General features: G+C 38.2%; 2 protein-coding genes and 1 long non-coding RNA gene across 3 annotated transcripts in view; 1 reads left to right on the forward strand and 2 right to left on the reverse strand.

The window, feature by feature from the left end:
- Positions 1 to 1312: 1312 nt before the first annotated feature.
- On the reverse strand, positions 1313 to 16927 carry LOC106958830 (uncharacterized). Its single transcript, XM_015050954.1, has 5 exons — positions 16921 to 16927; positions 16777 to 16866; positions 3020 to 3250; positions 2806 to 2948; positions 1313 to 1947 (listed from the first exon to the last, which is right to left on the reverse strand). Exons 1-5 carry the CDS (start codon positions 16925 to 16927, stop codon positions 1738 to 1740), a joined length of 681 nt encoding a protein of 226 aa, XP_014906440.1. The 3' UTR covers positions 1313 to 1737.
- Positions 16928 to 17368: 441 nt separating this feature from the next.
- The window catches only part of ccdc66 (coiled-coil domain containing 66), a 23601-nt gene continuing 18944 nt past the window's right edge, over positions 17369 to 22025 (forward strand). The window contains exons 1-6 of the mRNA XM_015050968.1: positions 17369 to 17573; positions 19261 to 19319; positions 19593 to 19618; positions 19791 to 20039; positions 20681 to 20927; positions 20999 to 21113. Of these exons, the coding sequence (XP_014906454.1) occupies positions 17563 to 17573; positions 19261 to 19319; positions 19593 to 19618; positions 19791 to 20039; positions 20681 to 20927; positions 20999 to 21113 (707 nt within the window). The 5' untranslated portion in view covers positions 17369 to 17562. The remainder of the gene's footprint in view (positions 17574 to 19260; positions 19320 to 19592; positions 19619 to 19790; positions 20040 to 20680; positions 20928 to 20998; positions 21114 to 22025) is intronic.
- On the reverse strand, positions 19936 to 20715 carry LOC106958842 (uncharacterized). Its single transcript, XR_001427233.1, has 2 exons — positions 20637 to 20715; positions 19936 to 20055 (listed from the first exon to the last, which is right to left on the reverse strand). It is a non-coding gene; the product is annotated as an uncharacterized LOC106958842 (long non-coding RNA).

Here is a 22025-nt window from a genome sequence, read left to right on the forward strand (position 1 = left end):
ATTGATATTTATTGATGATGTCATGGATCCAAATGTGGAGAAAATGGTAAAGGTAGCAATCCTGAAAATACTTTTAGCTTTGGGATGTCGCTGTCAGGATAAGACTTTTTTCACGATGTAATGAGAGGTTTGAGAATCCCTGCTTTACCAGCAGACTAAAGGTTTTTTCTTTTCATCCTGTGGGAACAGGAAGTGCTCCAGTAGCGCCAACATGTCTGTGCTTCTTGTTCATTTTCTTTAAAGGCCTTTCAATCCCTCCCAGGGACATAACCTCACCAAACTGCATGCATTATTTCAGATGATTATGGAGTAATTTCTCCAAACACTTTCAGAGCTGCGTCTCAGTATTCATGTTTGTTTAAACTGTGAATTTGTCCCATTAAAGCTGCTGTGATTTATTCCAACAAAGAGCTCAGTAAGTAAATGGGTCACGCTGGTTTCCACAGTTTGTGTCGCATCCTGGTTTTGGGACCGATTGCAGCAGGTTGATGGTTTCCTCTCTGTCTGCCGTGGCGCTGCTAGGCGACGTGTGCAGCTGACAGTTTGGGCTCTCTGGGTCCGGCTGGACCGTCACAACAAGCTGCCAGGTTCTCTATCAGCCCAACTCAAACTATGAACATTATTCACTCTCGTTTTTCTTTCAACACACCCCAGTGTCCCTCTGAGTAAAAAAAAAAGAAAAAATTTCAAAATATTAAAAGGGAACTATTATGCAAAATTCACATTTTGCACATTTTTGTACTTTCATTTTGGTCTCTTCTGCTTCTAAAAACAACCCAAGCACTTAATAAAACCACCAATCCGATTCTGGCAATACGTTAGTATTTTTTTGTGTCTGGAAAACAAGCCATTTCCAAAATCTCTCAAACCTTGGGTAACACTTTGCCATTGCCAAGCAACCCAGTCCGTTACCTAGCAACCCTAGCAGAGTTCCAGCACGTTTGGTCAGCTGGATTTACCGCTGCTTGTGCTGTACAGTGGCTGCTGAAAAAAGCAAATATTTTCTTGTTGACTTGCCGTCCAGAAACCACTCGCTGCATTATTGTTGATTGAGCAGGAGGTTCCACTGATGCTTTTCAAAGCTATACAGTTGTATAATTGCTTATATGTTTGCAGCCATTTTTATGTGTGATTACAAACGTTGAGTTGGGGGCGTGGCCAGCAGCAGATTATTTGGATTTAAAGTGACAGGACGCACTAAAACAGCTCAAAAATACACAAAACTGAGCAGAATAAAATCTCCATCTAAAACGATCTTGTGCAAAAAATTTTATGAAAATGTTTTGTATATATCTATCCTAACCTGTTCAAGGAAGTAAAACAGGCCAGCTTTAAAGAAAAGAGCCAAAAAAAGCACTCCCTGTTTTAACAGACTGATTAATAAGACGCCTGCTCCATCAACCATGAAGTATTTCTTCTAACACAGGGAACAGGACCAACGCTGTCGGCGTTTGTTTGGGTCTGTTTCTACATCATCAGGGTGTCAGGCAGATCCAGCAGCGGCCGTTGATGGAGAACAGAGCCGCTACGTCTCCTCTTCCACTAAACATCCGGATCTCCTTCCTCCTCAGCGTCATTCTGCTACTCCAGCCATTTAGCAGGGAGTTATTCTGAGCTGAGCGAATGTTACTGGACCTCGGAGAGACTTACTAAATTTGTTGATGATTATTTTGATAATTGATTAATCACAATTAATCTGATTAATCATTTCAGTTACAGTAATGTGTGCAGCAGGTTCTATAATGCTGCATTGAGATGGGGTCTGGCGGCATGAAGAGCCCAGCGGTTCTGATCCAAAACATCAGAGAGCGGCGACTGACCTTTATACTCGGGAGTGAACTCCTTCATCTCAGGAGGCAGAGACTCATAGAAGCGCTGCTCTCTGCTGATCAGAGGCTTACACACAGTGTGGTCATCGTACCGCATCATGCTGCTGTGACCCCCCACCTGCAACACACACACACACACACACACATGAAAAGCTGCCAGGCATCCTGGATTTACTGAAGTAAACAAAGAACTGCAAAAACACAAAATCTTACCAAGTATTTTTAGTTTAGTTTCCAGTGCAAATCTTAGAAAACTTGAATTAACTTAGAAACAGCTTTTTAGCGAGACACAGGCGTTTGTTTTAAAGGTGACTGTTGTGCTTCCTGGAACATGTTAGGACAGATATAACATGTTCATAATGATTCTTGGATAATGAGATTTCAGTCTGGTCAGTTCTGCCTCTTTTGAGCTGTTTTAGGGCGTCCTGTCACTTTAAATCCAAAGTGAGGTAAAACCAGCTGACCAAACATGCTGGAGCTCTGCTGGGGTTGCTAGGTAACGGGGCTTGGCTGGGACTGCTAGGTTCTGATTTGTGACGTTGGATTCAGAAAGTTTTTTAAACGGTTCATCTTCCAGACACTAAAAAACATTTATTTATTACCGGAAAACAGCTGGAAGGTATGTTTTAAGTGGTTTTAGAAGCATCAAATGTTGCCTTTAGGTTAATAATTCCTTAATATTGATTAATAAAAAAAGGTACTAGATTCACTGGCTGGGAAAAATGTCATGGTTTAAGTGAAATCGTCTGATAATGGAACCAAAACTTTTTCATCAATATTAAGAAATTATTGGCTTAAGACAAGCCGTTATATCTTAATAAAAAGTTACTTATAAGTTAGTTGTGTTTTATGTGTCTTACTTCAAGTGCACTAAGATATTTGCACTAGAAACTAAACTGACTTGGTAAGATATTAGTTTTTGCAGTGTAAAAGTCAGGTTCTTTGTATTCAGGGCTTTTTGTCGGGTCCAGCCCACCTGGTGTACGAAGGGCTCCAGCGAAACGCCTCCATCTTGTGGTTTAGGTACAGCCCCTCCCCCGGTCACCGGCCCCTGTTGCTTACTGTCCATGCTGTTGGGTGGAGGGAGGCACATGGCTCCTGGCGGACGCACCGCAATTCCTGCTGACGAAGAGGACAACATCAAACGATGAAGGCCGATCCGTTTAGAGCCGGTCGCGGCCGGGTCTTACCCTGAACATGGGCTCGGGAGGGGTCGGCGCAGGGCACCACGGGCTGCTGGGAGCGCACGCCGGCCCCAGGGGGAGGCGGCGCCAGACCGAATAGCCACTTAATAAAGCGTCTAATGAGATTCCAAACCGCCACCAACAGAATCCTGATGCGCTGAAGTTGGGCCCTGGGGGACAGGATGCGGAGGAACCACCGGAACCGCAGGGTGTCAGTCAGTGGGGGGTCGCCGCTCACTGCAAGGACAGGAAGTGACACAAAGCAGAGACTTAATGACTCATATCAGAGAGGCGTTCTCTTTTCTGGTTCCCTAAAAGCTAAAATAATGTGTCCTAAAAACAGAAGGAGGCCAAACACGGTTCCTAGGGACCGCCAGATCCAATTAACCATTTTCTAATGAGAGAGTAGAAAACATCTGAGCAGATGTTCTTCCTCCAGTCGTAGCCTGGAGGAAGAGGTCACCTGACTTCCAGGAGAGTCGACATGTTGACACGTTTAACTGGAGTGGTACGATAAATCGATCTTATCAATTAATCACTTTTTTTGGTTTTTAGTGTTTGGAAAATCAAGATTTTTTTCTCATCAATGAACTGCTTAGGTTTCCAGAGTGATGTTAGCACACCGTGGGACCGCCATCTTGTTTTAGTTTCTATCTATTTGGACTTTGAATTCATGTCAACTCTATGACAAAATATTAGGGCCAGGTTGAGATTTTTTATTTTTAATTCCAAGTAGAAAATCATCAAAATTAACAGAAATACAAGTTTAAAAGCATGATTCTGATAGCAAATAATCTATATAATATACTACAAGTAAAAAATGTTACTTAAATAAATAAAAGTTTCAATAATTTTCTAATTTACTTAGAAATTTTTCTAATTTACTTAGAAATTTTCTAATTTACTCAGAAAATTATTGGGGCTGCAACTACAAATAATTTTAGTAATCAATTATAGATTTAATTTTCAAAAATTCTTTCCCCAGATTTTTAATTTAAAAACTTATTAGATAAGTTTTTAAATATTTTATTGTATTAGAAATACAATAAAATATGCAAATAACTAAAGAATTAAATCTTTTTTCTTTTAAATAACAAAATAAACATTTTATTGCCTAATATGCGGCACCAACATTCCTTTTAGTGAAACAAAATCGTGTGACGCTAAATTGATACCATCTTAAGAATTTTGATTAAAACATAATTTACAAAATGTGTTTTTATCTTAAATGCAAAATGTAGACATATTTTCTATATTTTGGCTTAATCACTGTTCTGAATATGTTCTTTCACCAAATGGCCTTTTTCAGTGTGTATGCTACAGTTAACGGTTAATCGATTAGTTGACGATTATTTTAATTAATCGTTTCAGTTCATAAACAGACATTTTCACAGTTTCTTGTTGCAGAACTTAAGAACCCACAGAGTCCTGATGTCAACCAACATCTCAAACGGCCCGGAGTTAAAGCAATTAGATCCACCAGAACCAGAATTGCATGAGGTGACCAAGTCCAGCCTGTCGTCACAGTAACAAACGCTTTAACACAAACACGACTCTTCACAGGGTGCAAAAATATAACCGCAGCGGAAAAACTCCTGTCAGATCTTAAGTCACAATCTAACCTTGACACCAAGCGTGAACCACACACACACACACACACACACACACACACACACACACACACACACACACACACACACACAAACCCAGTCTTTCCCATGAGCAATGCATTTCAGTTAGAGGAGCGATCTGTAAACATCGGGTCACGTCTGCTCTGGGATCAGCAGAACCTCTGAGTCGTGACCTTCAAGGAGCCGCCGTTTATTTTACCGATCTGGAAAGTGTTAGCTTGACAAAACAGCAGCACTGCAACTAATGATTAACTAGTAATGAATGATGAATCTTTTGATTATTCTCAGGGTTAAATCTGATTAAAAATACTGGCACATTCTGCAGATTTCTATTTAACCACTTAAGCTTTTTTTAATACAATATTAGAAGAGTTTATAAAGATTAAGAAAAAAAATGAACCGTTAACAATCTGCATAGAGAGCAGCAGCAGGAGTGCACCGCATGCTGGCTCACGTTTTAAGTTTGATCCGTTCAGGCTCTCTGGGCCTGTAATATAAGTGCTTTCTGTTTAATGCAGCTTAAAAATCTGCTTTAAGCAACAAGAGGTGGTCCAGTAATGATCAAACCAGCAGAAGAAAACCTTGTTGTTTCAATGGAAATAATGATTTTATTCATCTAGCAGCTGGGAAGGTGCAGGACGATATTAACACCATCGTATCGTTTGTTATTTATTGTGATAAATTTCTTATCATGATAAGAATTTTGATTTATTGCTGTCACAATAAATTCCCATTAATGATGTTTAAAACGTCCTAAAGCTGTACATATTTTTGGGCTTGTTAGTTTTACTATTTTCTCCCATGTTTCTATCAATAAATTTTAAAATATAATTAAATGCAGTTGCTGTGTAAAGTTTATAATACAAATTTCACTTATTTAAGTGACTGGGGTTCTTAAGAAGAGTATTATAAATGGGAATGCTTTGCAAGAGCAGGATTTGTGTTTGTGGGGCTTTAATTCCAGAATCAGTTATTTAGTTGCCTAAAAAAGAAGTAAATAAATAATTTTATTATTATTTTTATCATTAACACAATAAAATCAAAATACTATAAGACTTAAGTCCACATCACCCAATCCTAATTAATGCTGTTTAGTTCTTTATTTATTGTAAATCGTATCGTCATCATGGCCCATGAATGTTTGAGTTGTGAATCTGTCTAAAAGTCCTTTGAGTTGTTGTATGACTACGAAAGCTTTATTTAAAATTTATTCCATTTTGCGTTGACATAAAATTACATTTCTGTTACCATTGTGATAACAAAACTCTACTTATTACTTCATTGCTGTCATCTTTAGATAACTGTGTGGCTGTGACTGAACAGCGCAGCAGTCAGAGTCCCACAAACACAAATATTGATCTGGAGAAACATTCCCATATGGAACAGGTTACGTAAAGACGTGATTTATGTCACCCGGCTGCATGCAGTGACTGCATTTAACTAACTTATTGGTACTCTCATGGAAGAAACAGTGGAGAAAATGGTAAAAAAAAAAATCAACAATACAGTCAGTTTTATTTTTAAAATATCATTCATTAGAATTTATCGCTACAACAATAAACGAAAATTGTTACTCAGGATGCAAGTTATCAGTTAATGAATTAGTGTAACGTTAACTGCTCCCATCGATTGACTAACGATTAATTGAAAATCTGCCACTTTCTTAAAAATCCAACTTTTCCCCTTTTATCAGGAGGGAAAACCGTCTTTCCAAAACATAAAGGGCTACAGTTTTCATATGCTGAATTAAGAAAAGAAGCACATCATTATATTTTAACATTTTTTGTATGTCAGCTGGATTAGACACAGACTGAATAAACAGAAAGGTTTGGTTTTCTCCTGTTATTAAACTTAGAAAGCCCTCAAAATCAACGGAGCTTATTGGCATCATGTCTTTTCATGTCATGTCAGTTTTTTTGCATATTGTCCTTTGAATTGCCGTCATCATTACATCCTCACCTTCTTTAAAAAATCTGTAATCTTTGGTTGAAAAGTTGACGCTGCCTTTAAGCTAATAACTTAATGATCTTGTCATGCATTTATATTTCTAAGCAGAACCGCATAAGCTGAATTTTGCATCCCACAACAGACTCCATTTGGACCGGTTCTCTTTCCTGTTCTGGTATGGCCCCGCCATCTTTGTTTCTGTGTCAACTGGGTCTGTTTAAGTATGACCAGCAGCGCCCTCTGATGGATGGGAGAAGCTCCAAATGGTTAATTGTTTCCATTCCTAATTGTTACATACTTTTTCAATGATACATTTTCTTGTCTTTGTTGAGCTTTAACCAGCGTTCTGCCATTTTCTGAATGCTTTAGCATCACAGCCACTGAAACATAAATCATCAGGGTAGGTTTGGAGTCTCTCCAACTGGGTAAACATGTTATTGTTATGAGAGGCATAAATACGGCATCCTTGCAATAATTGGACACAATGAAATTACAGCGATGATTGGAGTTGGATATGTTATGCAGCAGTAGTGAGCAGATCTATTATGCAGAATTGGTACCAGTGCAAAACATGCATCTATTTTTTATGCTGCTAAGGATTAAATGAGGCTGATGACTCACTACTTTCATTGGTCCAGGGGTTTGCAAAGAATTAAAACAGTCAATTAATTTTACAATTAATTTTTCTATAATAATGAATTAGCAATAACCCACTGAACCAAGGAAGAAGAGAGACTAACATGTCAATGCCTTTATTTACACCATATCAACACATCTTCTCTTCAAAATCAATTATATTTCTGGATTTTATGTTTTAAAACTGAACTTTGTTTGTATAAACAGAATCAGGACAGCTGTTAAAATAAGAGCAGATCAATCAGGGAGCGGCAATATGTTCCAACTGTTTAAAGGAAGAATGTACCGCCTGATTCAGCAGCCTCAGCTACTAAATTATCTCTGTGTGTGTGTGTGTGTGTGTGTGTGTGTGTGTGTGTGTGTGTGTGGAGCCCTCGTTGTTTGTGGGTTTCTGTGTCCCTGGGGAATTGATGGAGTGACAGGTGTGTGTCCGGGCTGCTGGAGAGCAAAGGGACGTCCTTTCCTGTGTGTTTACCCAACACACACTGGACTATTTCAAAAATCCAACTGACCTCAAACATATCAGGAGATGATCTCTCCTACTGCTGTAATCTTCATCCTAATATTTTTCCACAAATCATTTTTCTCTCCTCCGTTAAAGTTAAAATAGAAACAGTCTATCAGTCTACCATGATTTGTTGCTTGGTCTAAACCAACGATCCCAAAAGTCGGTCCTCGAGGGTTTTGGTTCTTTCTCTGGTTCAACACTGGACGGACTTCTTAACTCAAGTTATTTGTGAAAAACCTCACCTATTCATATTTGTTTCTGTTGAGAACATTTAAAATATCTGTAAATAAATGCAGCTCAGGAAATACCCAGACGCATCGCTCTTGATTGGCTGCCGTTAGTAAAGCAGCCAATCTTGTCCCATGGCACTGATTGGCTGAGTCCCAAAGAGTGGAGATCAAACGTTAGCTTCTGCGGTAGCGCCAAGACTATTTTCACTGTGCTTATTAGTGCATATTAAGGAATTATTTAAACTGGCAGCTAAAAGCATTTTAGACGAGTTCTCAACTGTTTGCAGGCCGATGTGAACACCATGGGGTCCACTATGTTCACATATTTGCTTTATATTAAAAAACCATGAAGAACAGCAAACTGCACCTTTTAGGGTGTTTTGCTGCCTGGTAGTCTGGTATGCTCTGTTCAGGGAATAAAATTCCAACATTCATTACATTTTGAGCTGCTCTATGTAAAACCAACCAAACTAATTGAAAAACCTGTTCTCCTCCTTGCCTGTGGGGGCGCTGCACCAAGAACCACTGAAGGAAACAACAGAAAAACCTCTGAAGATGACAATGAACGCAAGTTCGTTCTTCAGGAAATTTAAACAAAAATGGAGAGGTATCAGATTTTAGCAGTTGTAGGATTTCTCTTTTGCCTTTGGTTAAAAAAGAAAACAAACATGAGCCATTTCTCCTGCTAGCGCTAAACTAACGCATTTGTTTTGGTTGTATTTACCCAGAATGCCCTGCGCTGTAGTCCACTTCCTGTTTTAGGAGCGGTTTTCGGTCCACTTGGTGCTCACATATGCATTCAAACCGAACCAGAGTTCACTTCAACCAAACCAAGACCAGAGGTTTGTAGTTGAGGAAAAATTTTGCTTTTTTGATCCGATGACGCGTTCACACCTCCCCAAATGAACTGAACTTTCCAGACAAATGGAGTGCAGTGTTTCCTCTAAGTTTATCTGATGAAGAAGGAAGAGGAGTCAAGTTTTTCTGATGCTCTGAAATGTGTTGCTACTTCATTTTGACGTGATGTTTTCCTTCTGGTAAACTTTCCCTGCTTTTGGCTCCATATCTGCTTGGAGATTGAGAATATTCCTGAATGCAGCAGAAAACATTTCCTGGTTGTTCTCCAGCTCCACAAGTCATTAGGAAATATTTAAGCAGTTGTAGGATTTCTCTTTTGTCCACCAGCGGACCAAACAGGGTTGGTGTGAATGAACAGTTAAAGAGATGCTTAGAGAACCAGACGATCAGTTAATTATGTGTTTGGCAGGAAAAACTCCCCCTCTCTCTTTACTCCTTCAGGTTTTATTTAGTTTTCCACAAACTGCAGCCAAATGTTGCATCAACTTCTGTTAAAACAAAATCAATGCAATCAGTAGACCTAAATATCCTCTTATTGTATCATATTTTACTTTTATTTACCCATTCCTTGATGGTTTTTTTAACCAAATTAAATCTAAAAAATAATCACAGTGTCTTAGCCAGGCCACAGAAAACCACCTTTCTGTCTTCTTTGTTCTACAAAAAGTCTTCAGCGTTATTAACCTCTTGTTCCTCAGTACTCTGTCCACCATGCCAACAAACACACAAGCAAAGGTAAAAACAACGTCACGTCTAATCTGACCCCCCATGTCCTTCTTGGTGCGGTGAGCAACCTGATCAGACAGCCAATCAGCTTAGAGGATCTGTGTGAGCATATCTTACATCATCAGCAATCACTGGGACAAAGCCGCCGGTCCGCTTCAGCTCTACAACACTGACAGACTGATTAAGCAGCTATTTCAAACTGACTGACCACAGGGCTGGGTGTGTGTGTGTGTGTGTGTGTGTGTGTGTGTGTGTGTGGGAATCCGCCGTCCTTCCCTAAGTCACAGATGAGAGAGCCAATTAGGGACTTCCAAAAATATCCAAGAGTTGAAGTAAACAGTTTTAGTGTTTTTGGAAGAGAACGTTTTCAGAGGACAAATCAGCAGTTTTTAAATTATTATTTTCTTACACCCTTGTCCCTAGTGGGATCAGGAGGGGTGCTGGTGCCTCTCCAGCTAATGTTTCGGGTGAGAGGCAGGGTCACCCTGGACAGGTTGCCAGTCCATCACAGGGCAACACAGACAGACAGGACAAGCAACCATGTTCACACTCACTAAGGAGAATTTAGAGAGACCAATAAACCTGACAGTCATGTTTTTGGACCGTGGGAGGAAACCGGATAACCGGAGAGAACCCACCATGCACAGGGAGAACATGCACACTCCACGTAGAAAGACCCTGGGCAAGGAATCGAACCCAGAACCTTTTTGCTGCAAGGCAACAGTGCTACCTAGTGCACCACTGTGCATCCCACAAATTATTATTATTATTATGTTTAATAAATAAACCACATGTGAAGCTATAAATGTGCATTATTTCATCAGCATCACCTGAAGTACTGAAACTGCAGCAGAGACGGTTTTCTATTTTCGTCGGACTGACTCTGTGAAGAGGTTTGCTGAGGCGTTGCAGGTGTTCAGTACGTCAGAGGAAGAACTTTTCTACTCCTTAAACTCATTCTTGGAGCAAAGCAGGACAGGTTTGACGTCAGCTTTCAGTAAATGACAAAAACCAGAAGAAAAAACATGCAGGACTCAGCTTCATCACTCAGGGCAGAAGTTAAGGAACAAAGATTTATGTTCCCAGAGGATTCTATACCATGAAACATTTTTTGTATTTTGTAAATTATTGAACACACAAAGTTCCAATTAAAATTACAGCAATGCAAACATAAATGTTCAAAGAAGTGGGTAGAAGTATAACCTTATTAAAACCCAGCCCTTCTCATCACAAAATTATCCTATTTATACGTTTTGTTTCATTCTACTTTCAGATTCTTGCAATTTCTTTGGTCTCAACTAGCCCTTATTTTGAAGGACAATTTTGTTTACAGAGAATTCATAATTCATTTTATTTGCCGTTTCTGTTTTTTATTTTGGATATTTAAAATGTTTTCCAGTTCCAGTGTTAAATGTTCACCAGAATTTAAGGTTTACTGATCTCTGAGAATGTGTTCCTGCAGTATTATGTCGTTACCATTCCACTCCTTGATAATGGACTCAAAACAACAATATTATTGTTCATTGCAATAACTTCTGGGATAATTTAGTGTCCAGCAAATGTTGTTACTGTGACAGGCCATGTCACCAGGTGACTCAGAACCATCGATCACTGAACAGACGCTCAGAACTGTTAAATGTGGCAAAACTTTCTCCAGCTGAACTGAAGTTATTTTCTTTGGACCTAAAGAGGAGCGATCAAGACAGCTTCAGTTTTAGAGCACTAATGTTCCAGCGACATCTAGAGAAACTCATCCATGCGTTTATCTTCAGTTGCAATGATTACTACAGCAGCGTCTTCACAGGTCTGACTAAAGAAATCAATCCTGCAGCTGCAGCTGATCCAGAACGCTGCTGCTGGTGTTCTGACTAAAAACAGGAAGACAGAGCACAGCACCCAGTTCTACAGTCCTTCACTGAGAGAACAGACTTTAAAATACTGTTGGTAGTTAATGAATCACTGAACGGCTTAGCACCAGAATACATTATGCACTTTGTCCATACTACACTGTAAAATTACAAAATCTTAACACGTATTTTTGTCCAGTTTCTAGTGCAAATATCTTGGTACACTTGAAATAAGACACAACTAACTTAAAGAAAACTTTTCAGCAAGAAATATGAGCTAGTTTTAAGTCGAATTCCTTAATATTTGTGAAAAAGTACTAGTTTCATTGGCGGACTATTTCACTTATAACAAGACATTTTTCCCATGTTATAAGTAAAATCATCTGCCAATGGATTAAGTACTTTTTTAAAATGAGTATTAAGAAATTATTGACTTTATACAAGCTCCTATTTCTTACTGAAAAGTTGCTTGTAAGTTAGTTTAGTCTTGTTTCATATATTTCTAACATCTGTAAACAGAAAATACAGGAACTGAGAAAAACCTAAGACAACAGAGGAAGAAATAAAAATGGCAAAAGAAAAATAAAACTATTGAAATGACGAATCAAGATTTTGGAAGACAGTTTTGGGAAAAAGATGCAACACTTTTGAGGTGCCATCCAACCCAAACTCACGTCTTTTGAGTTTTAAAAATAAAAAAAATAAAAGAACGTAAGACAAACACAGCTGCTGCTGCTGGGTCCCCTGACACAATCCAACAGCTGCTGAGTGATACACACAGAAAACCAGGAGAACAATGTGTCCCCTTAACCTTCGCCTGGGCAGGGAGACAGACCACATCAGCTACAACACACACAGAGACACACACACACACAGAGACACACACACACACACACACACACACACACACACACACACACACACACACACACACACACACACACACAGCCTCTTCTGACACCACAAACCTGAGCAAGCAGCCACAGCACCCAGCATGCCAGTCTGTCTTCTTTAAATGAGAAACATTCACATCACAAATCAGATCTCATGGCAGAAAAGAGCTTCTGGTTCCGTCTCCAGATAAATTATTCTGTTTTTAACCTGAAGAATCACCTTTTCAGCAAAATAAAGGAGAAAACTGAAGAAACATCAACGACAACCTCACACACAACATGCTCACTTCTCTGGTACAGATAAAAATAATCGCTGCACTGAGTCCCAAACAACGGTCAGAAATCTATCAACGACTGTTCAGATACATCATAAAGTCATAACATTAAGAGAATACAGTCATAATATTAGCAGGATAAAGACACAAAATTCTGAGAAAAAAGTTGTTATATTAGAAAAAAGCTCCAACAGTTATTAATGTCTGATGTGACCAGCTTGGTGGCTCTGCGGTCGTTTGTACAATAATTATGATGTGTGGAAAGATAAAATATTTCCCTATTTATAAAACTAACACTAGTTTATAACTTCACACGATGCTCAACATTTCTCATTTTATCGCCGCGCTAAGATTCACCTAGCAGTTAAATCACTACTTTATCTTTTTAATATTACTTCTTCATTCTGTTACAACTTCATTCTCAGTTTTAAAAATCAAAATTAACTTTGTTTGGTTCTAATATTACAAATGGCTGCGTATACTTTGGAGAAAACAACCAGAGTGATTTGCTGAGACGGTCACATCAGAGCTCATTTGCTCTATTAAAGCTTTTCTCTAATTAAAGCCACATTTTTCCTCCTATTTTTACAACTTACTCTCTTAATTTAAAACTACTTCAGTCTGGCTCTAATACTCTGTTGTACAAATCTCCATTGCATTACATGCAGCTTGTTGATAAGTGTCACAGTAACGGACCCTCACAGGTGAGCCAGGTGATGGGACCCAACCTGCTGGCGGTCTTACAGATCAGGAAGCATCAGAACGACGGGTGAAGAAGAGAGAATCGTGGGAAATCTCATATTGTCATTACAGCTTCTAATAATGGCTTCTGTTTTGTTTTGATTAAGTTATTTTTCAGTTAATTAAAAGGATTTTCTTTTGAACTATGCACACAGAAACTTAACGGTTTATTTGCCTCGTTTGAATCATAATCAGTTTTAATTCAAAGTGTTTTTATAATGTAATAATGACTTGTATTGATTTTCTGTTTAGCCTGTTTGGTTTAATGAAAGTTTTCCTGCTTGAGGTTTGCATGTTCTCCATGTCTGGGTCTCTCTGGGTACTCCGCTTCCTCCCACAGTCCAATAACGTGACTGCTGGGTTAACTGGTCTCTTATATTCTCCTTAGGCGTTTGACCTGTTCAGGGTCTCAACTAGAACTGTCGCAATAAACAATAAATCAAATAATGGCGCAATAAATTAAAACAAACTCAATCATTTCCATTTGCATGATTTATTGTTTTTCCTCTTTTCTCTTTCTACTAAAAACTGAATGAAAAGTTTTCAGTCTTTTCAACTAGCCCTTTTTTGGAAAGACAATTTTGTTTACAGAGACTTCATAACTCATTTTATTTATTGTTTCTGCTGCTTTGTTTATTTATTTTGGATATTTAAAATGTCTTCCAGTTCCAGTGTTAAATGTTCATTAGAATTTAAAGTTTATTGGTCTTTGAGAATTTGTTTTTATTATGCCACTACTGTTACATCACTTCAAAGTGGTCTCAAAACAACATTATCGTTTATCAAATATTTTTGGGACAATTTACCGTCCAGCAGAATTAATTATTGTGACAGGTGTAGCATAGACAGTGGCTGGATGTTTGGAATCACTTAGATACATATATTATCCATTAAATATAATTAAAAGAGAATGAAGTAAAATTGATATTTTCTGGACATTAAAATACACAGGCCTGGCTTTAACCAATCAAATGTGTGTCTAAACATTAAACAGGGAAACCAGGACAAAGACAGACAGTTTATCTCCATTCAGGAGATTTAAATAAAATATAAAAACATTCAAGTGTTTTTTTTTCTGCCTTATCAGGAAGTAACTGGGAGAAACTTTACAAACATCTAAGCCTCACAATAAGACCTACTTCAGCCTTTGAAAACTTCTGCAAAAATCAGATGCGTCATCCGCCATGTTTGATTTGAAACAGTAGCCCATGTCAGATAAAAACAAAATATAAAATACTACAAGAGGACGGTTTTCAGGAGCGAATAAAAAAAACCACCAGAAGGATGGTGGCAGGAGACTGGACATATGGAGACAGCTCAGCGGGAGTCCAAGTCATTATTTCCAAAATGCTCTACTTTTCTGGCTTGAATACAAACCGAGTTTCAGAAAAATAACGTTCCCATTTAACCGGACAATGACTGACTATACAGAGCTTAAAATGTCCACTAGCTTTGGATGTTTTCCCTGGATTTCCAGAGAAATGTCTGGTAAATAATAAGCAAATCATCCTTTTCCTCTCCTCCTAATGCTGTGATGCCATCTCCCCTCTCATACAAGCCGTATGAGAGGGGAGAGGTTATTAAAATAGAATATCTGGCAGTATGCTGGAGCCACAAAAGCCACTGCATCCTGTTTAAAGCTTCCAGTCGCTCCCAGTGCGAGCTGATAACTGCCACTGCCTATTTAATAAAACGATCATTCATAAAGCAGCATGACTAGGCAACCGTGCATTAAGATAACACAATCAGCATAATTCAAGCCGTCTAATCAAACAAATATCATCAAATGGCTGATTTTCAGATGTCAGAAAATCTGAAGTAGAGCAAGTAAACAAGGAAGGAAACCTGGATGCAAGCAGGTGTCAAAACAAAACTTTAGCAAAAAAATATTTTCTTACAACATGTAACCACCTAAGTAACATGAAATCACACACAAAAATAAACGTTTTTGAATATTATTATTATTAACAGAACTGTTTCTAAATCCATATAAATAATCCAAACACCAGAGATATTTTGTTTTTAAAAATCGAGCAAAAAAAATAAAAGTCTGCTATAATAGTTTTCCTATTTATTTTTTGGTTGAGATATTCCTTCTGTTTCTGGAAGGATTTTTGATCCTACTTTTTTGCCTTTTTACAGTTGTTATCATGCGTAACCATGGCAACAAGGTATCGTTTTTTTTTTTTTACAACTGGGAGAAACGGATTAGCATCTAAAAACTCAAATAACACCTGAATTATCAACACAAATTCCAGAGGGGTTGAAAACGAGGCTTCAATGGTGCAGAGCAGGAGGTTCAAATATTTCTTCTATCAATCAAAGTTTCTCTGCCTGGCTTTCTAACTGTATATTCAGATAGGAAATGAGGTGGATTAGCAGTGATTGCCAACAACTGTTCGTGTCATATGGGACATGTCGTGTCATCTCTTCATGCAGCAGAGACTATATTTCCTGTAGTCTCTGTTGCATGAAAATGTATCTGTTAGCATGTCCTGACAGTGATACAGCAACAGTCTTCAATCAGAGGATTCTTCAAATTCGTTGCATGACTGACTGCTACTGGAGGTCCTTCTTTGATGCACACAGCATCACCATCCACTCTCTTCAAAGATACTTGGATGATAACAATTAATTTTCTTTTGGGATAAATCAAAGTATTTTTCAATTTGAATGATTAACATAAATGTAAACAAATAAACTAAGTGAAGAAAATGTAGTAATTTATATAAAACCACAAAGGACTTGCATGATCAAAGACAACCTATTTTATATAAAGCTTATTTAAGCTAAAATGTTAGTGTTCAGATGTTTATAAAATGAACTGATAAAGTGCAAATGCAGATTTTGCCCTAATTATAACATATTCAAGCAAATACTGATTTATTCAAATCAATAAATTCCTATAAATAGTTAAATATGTGTTAGCAGGGCTGAGTCCCCGGGTGGTAAAACCTACCAACGCCTCTGGTCTTTGGTATAATCATATTTACATAGAGCTACACAGTACACAGTAGCTTCCAGCGAATGAAACTTTTGGAGAGCCACCTCTATAAAAACAACATCTTAACTCCTGATCCAGAGGCTCGGCCATTACCCGCTAGCAGAAAGACTTACTGTCACATTACACGTTTATAGAGACAGGTATCAGTTAGCGTTAGCTGCCGAACTGGCCAGCTTCTTGACCTTAGCCTGACAACCAGCAAGAGAAATAAGTCGATCACTTTCAGCATTTAAATAAGCTTAGATTCAAAATAAAACATCACCTCGTTTAATACCATCGTCCCTCGTATTTCCACCTTCCTTACGAGCAGCTCTGACCCTCAGGCTCGCCCGGAAAACACTGTCGTTACACAGAGTCTAGTTGCCGTTAAGTAGCCTCGCATGCTAACGACGCTGGCTAACATCACGGACTGACGTTACGCAGCCTCTCTGGTTAGATTGCACCAAGCTGTCACAACAACAACACACCTTCAGGATCACCGGGAGCACGCTGGACGTCACTGAGGACAGGCGAGGTGGACCGGAGGAGCTCATCAATCTTGATCCTCGGTGCTCTAACTCATTAACGACCGTTATTCCGGTTAGGGTTAATGCAGACTGTTTAGATTTTACAGTTCATTAAGACGACTCCGGCGCTTTGGCGCCACCTTCCTGCGGGACTGCCAAATACAAGAAACAGTGCCTTCACTTACATCAGAGGATTTATGCAACTTCACATGTCCACCATTTGAAAGATAGACAGTGTTATGGTACGGGGTATTATTCATGATATTTAAAGCCATATTTTTTAGTGATGGTTATAATATTTACTTTCAAAGTCATAATTTTACGAAAGTTTTAATGCTAAAATTATGGCTTGTTTCTGATAGCTATTACATAGTTTATATCTTTCATCTTTCAAATGTACCACTGTATGATAAATTACTGTCATTAAAACAAAGTTAGCTTCAGCCTTAATATATCCCGAGTGTCAATGAATGCACCGTCATCAAATTTAAACGTCCAAAAATGAAGACCTTTCATTGGTCAGTAATTTTAAATACAGCAAAGATTAGCCAATCGGTGACACCCTTGTTGTTCGTAGGTAGCAACCAACGTAGGCAACCGTTTTCCCCCAGAAATTGGCTTGTTAGCTATCAGTGCTCAGTTAACGTGCCATTTTAACTATGAAAATTAATCTGCTAGTCACTCATTTTATATTATATTAAGTTTGTTTGTAAATCTGCTGCTGATTCGGTGTATATTTTTCTCGACATGAACCTTGGGTGAGTCTGCTGCTGAACAGCTTGCTAAGCTAAAACACTGAATAGCTAAGGTGTCGCAGTGAAATTGCACATTAATGAATGCTTATTCATTAATTTAAAAAAATCAATCAAACTTAACCCACGTTTACGTAATCTTTTTCTAGACGAGAAGTGAAGCAAAGATATTCCAAAGAGTAGAAATGTTAATTTGATTTCAAGGCACTATCTCAAGTACATATATTTGCTATTTACTAATAAAAAGAGACATGCACCTTTTTTTTCCCACAGTCTTACGTTAAATCAGACCAAACTGTAACTGTTTTAGGTCTGTTAGTCATACAGTTCAGAGGCAATACTACCAAATCATTTTGAAGACATCAATAAACACAATTCTTTCTCAGTATTGATGCATTTAGTAAATGTAAATAATTTTAATTCTAACTAAACCAAAACAAGAGAAAGACAGGCTGATTTAACTTCAGACTGTGAGAAATTTAAATGTGTGGTTTTTTTTATTGAGTGTATGCAAACCTATGGTTTCAACTGTAATAATGACTATTTATACAAAATTTGTAAGATGTATATTATACACATGCCCTTCACTTTGCTCAGTTATTATGTTGCTTCCTGATGCAAAAATAATCTAAATTCGTAAATGTATTAAAAATAAATATTTGAAACATCATCAAAATCAGAATATTTAAAACTTTAGGTGACTTTTGTGTGAAGATCCACACCTTTTATGCCAGAGATTCTTGCTGGCAGTTGGAGAACATGTTAGTGTGTGCAAAATGTTTTTAGTTGGATATTAAATTATGAGTATCATATTCAGACTATGTGTATCCATAATGTATTTGATCCATTAAGTGGGTCAGATACTACAGCTCTCAGAGCAGTGGAGGTGTGTGGCTGTAAATTAAATTCAGAAATACTTTGTTCAGCTCAGGGGAAAATTTAAATGCAACTCATATTATCAAAGTTTCTCTAAAGAGTTGTTGTCGATGCTGAAGGTTGTTGGCAGGACGGATCTGTTCTAAAGTGTATTCAGTTTGGAGGAAACCAGACAACGCTCCTCACCAACCCAACAGTGAACTATGGTGATGGAAGCATCGTTCTGTGGGACTGTTACAAATTAAATAATCTACCAGTGGAATTAATACAATTTTATCAATATCAAGGAATTATTGACTGAAAATAAACTCCTATATCTTGTTGAAAGGAGACTTTAAGTTAGTTTTAACTTATTTCAAGTGCACTGACATATTTGCACTAGAAACCAGACAAAAAATACTTGATAAGATTTTGTGTTTTTGCAGTGTAATCCCAGTAATATTTTCTGGAATAAATGAAGGATTAATATCTTTGAAAGTTGTTCATCCAGTCAGAAACTCCTGGTGTACCTATAAACTAAAATTTTCTCCCAGGAGTGTTTCAACTACATTGTAAATAAAATGTCTTGATGCTTATTTAAATGCAATATTTTTAAAATAAATTATTAAATCCATATAAAATTTTGTTTGATTTTGTCATTGTGGGATTCTGAGTGTAGTTTGCTGAGGAAGAATTCGTAGAAGCTAAACAGAAAAACTCTTTTAGAATCTATTTCAGGTTTTTAAAATTCTAATTTAAATCTCTTTGTCTCTTATGATTCTGGTGTTTGTTTTCTTCTCTATTTTGTGCTCTAATGACTCTTATTGTTCCTGAACAGAGATGGTCTGCTGTTTGAGCTGGAAAATGGAAAACCCAGACTGATTTTACTCACTCATGGTGAGGCTTTCACCCTTCCCAACTTACCTTTATGGCAATATTTTGGGATAAATTATTTGTTTATCTTTGCATTTGATTGCAGTAGATTTTGCTTCAATATACTAACATATCTGCTTTAACAACCATTTCATTAATTTGGCTGCTTATGATAAAAATTGATTGCTGTAAAATTTAAATGATTAAAAATGTCTATGTTTAATATTAAGTAATACTAATATATTAATTTTATGCTTTTCTAATATTTTTGGCTCATTGTTTGGTTTATTTTTACAGCAGGTGTTGTGAAAAATCCAATAAAGGTAAGAAACATCAACATCTGTTGTCTTTAGCTACATATTAATATCCAGCACTGCTTAGTCTCTTCTGAAAATGATTCCAGGCTGAAAGGAGAAAAAAATAATTAAAATAAATAAATGTGTTAATCTTTAAGGCTTTTGTTCACCTGAATGGTTTGTGATGCGTTTCCTGTAGCTGCCCAGTAAGCACAGAGCAGCTAGCATCCTGAGTGCCAGGCAGCCGTCCTGCCTGGAGGAGGTTCAGCCTGAGGAGCGTACAGCTCAGCAGGCTGCGCGGGGCCCCAGGGAGGTCAGGTGTAAAGCAGCAGCAGCAGCTTCATCCTGCAGCTCCAGCATCTCCACCACTGATGGTAGAAGCTCTGTCCTGAATTCATCCAAAACTCCAGGCCGTCACAAAGAGCGCGCCAGTAAAGCCATGGCAAAGGTAAGGGAGGCGGAGCCTAAATAATTCGTGTTTGGATCAGTATTGGTACAATTTAAAGGGGACCTATTAGGTTAAATTCATATTTTCGTATTTCCATTTGGGTCTCAACACTGTCCAGTTGGAAGTAAGTTAAATGAAATGAGCCGTTTCAAAAACCTTCAAAATGTAATGTTTCAAATCAGCAGTAAAGCAGCCCATTCCCTAGCACCCCAGCCATAATTCCACTGTCACTTAGCAACCCCAGCTGAGCTCCAGCATGTTTGGTCAGCTGGTTTTACAGCTGTGCAATCACTGCTGAAAAAGACAAGTGTTTTATTGTTGACTTACCATCCAGAAACCATTTACTGCATTCTTGTTTGTTGTGCAGGAGGCTCTACATCTGCTTTTCAAAGATGCACAGTTGTATAATTGTTCATCTGTATGCAGCCATTTTCATATGAGAGTGTAAATAAGAACAAAAATAAGCATTATATTTGCATGGTGGAAGAGTAAAACTACTTTTTAAGGCATGCCTTAAATAAAAGTTGATTATATAAAACATTTGGTGTCTTAGATACTATAATAGTTATCAAAAAAACAACAAAAAGAGATATTTACCTTTTTCAAGCCACTATGTGCAACTTTGTATGCATCCTCTGAAGGTAAAGACAAACAAACACAAACTCAGCTCTGCTGTCAGACCGCTGGGATCCCCAAGGAGAACAGATCTGTTTCCAAACGGTGAGCGCGGAGACGGAGTGTTGCAGCCTGTGCTGAGCAGCGTGGACGCAGGCCTGAAGGACGGAGACGTGGTGTGTGTGACCGGAGAGCAGCTGCGGGAGCTCCTCAGCTCCATCACGGTGTCGACCGGCTGCGCCCAGCGGGGTCCAGAGGAGCAGGCGGCTCAAGGTGGCACTAGCAAGAAAAACTGCTTTTTAAAAGCTGCTTCTTATTATAAACTGTTTCATTTGAATCTCTAGGAGGTCAAATACACACAAACTCTGTCTCTTCTGTGAACGGAGGAGAAGAAAGGCAAATAAAGGAGGATGAGAAAGGAGAAGAAATGAAGCAGGAAGGTGATGATGAATATGGCAGGTAAACATTTTTATAAACTCCAATTCTGCTGTAAATCATTCCCGATTGATTCAAGTTGAACAAAAATAAAAAATTAAACATTTAGATTCAGTTTGAGCTGTAATTTCTTCAGCAGAAACAATAGGGACAGATATTAGAAACAGTAACACAATTTATCAAAGGTCCAACCTGTTTTAAATTCTATTTATTTAAGAGAATAATTTAGAAATTAAAGCTGCAAGCAGCATTGGAGGCCCTCACAGCTCAGTGCAGCTCCGGCCTCGTGGCGACCGCGGGAGCTTCAGCAACACTGCCCGCTCGCCACGTCAACGCTCTCACGCAGTTCCCACACCTGTCCACTAGGTGATACACATTGATGTGTTCAGCAGCGCTCCCTGACAATGCACAAAACATCTGGTGCAGATCGGCCAATGTGTTAAGGAGATAAAGCTGTTGGAACAACCCAGGGGGCGCAGTGGAGTCAAATTACATTTTAAAGCTCTTCAATCAATCAATCAAATCAAATTTTATTTGTATAGCACATTTCAGCAGCAAGGCATTTCAAAGTGCTTTACATAATTAAAATAAAAACAGCATGTGACATTGAATAAACGGTGAGAAAGAGAAAGATTTTGAAAAAAAAATATGAAGAAAGATAAAAACATTAAAACCCGCGCCCCTTTTAGGACTTCAGTTAAACATCGTTTAACTGGGGCTCTAACCCTCTGGGACGTTAGTCAAAAACACCGTTTGACAAGGACTCCAACCTCTAGGTTTTTCGGACTTTAGTCAAAACGCTGTTTGACAAGGACTCTAACCTCTAGAACTTTAGCAATTTTAAAATTCACTTACGTTTCTGTCATTATCGTAAAATTCACTTACGTTTCTGTCAATATCGTGTTAGTTGAAACGCTGTCAACTGGGACTCTAAAC

The sequence above is a fragment of the Poecilia latipinna genome, unplaced genomic scaffold (assembly GCF_001443285.1).
Source record: "Poecilia latipinna isolate Pla-1442-1.1 unplaced genomic scaffold, P_latipinna-1.0 Scaffold1021, whole genome shotgun sequence".
In the NCBI taxonomy this organism is placed as follows: domain Eukaryota; kingdom Metazoa; phylum Chordata; class Actinopteri; order Cyprinodontiformes; family Poeciliidae; genus Poecilia; species Poecilia latipinna.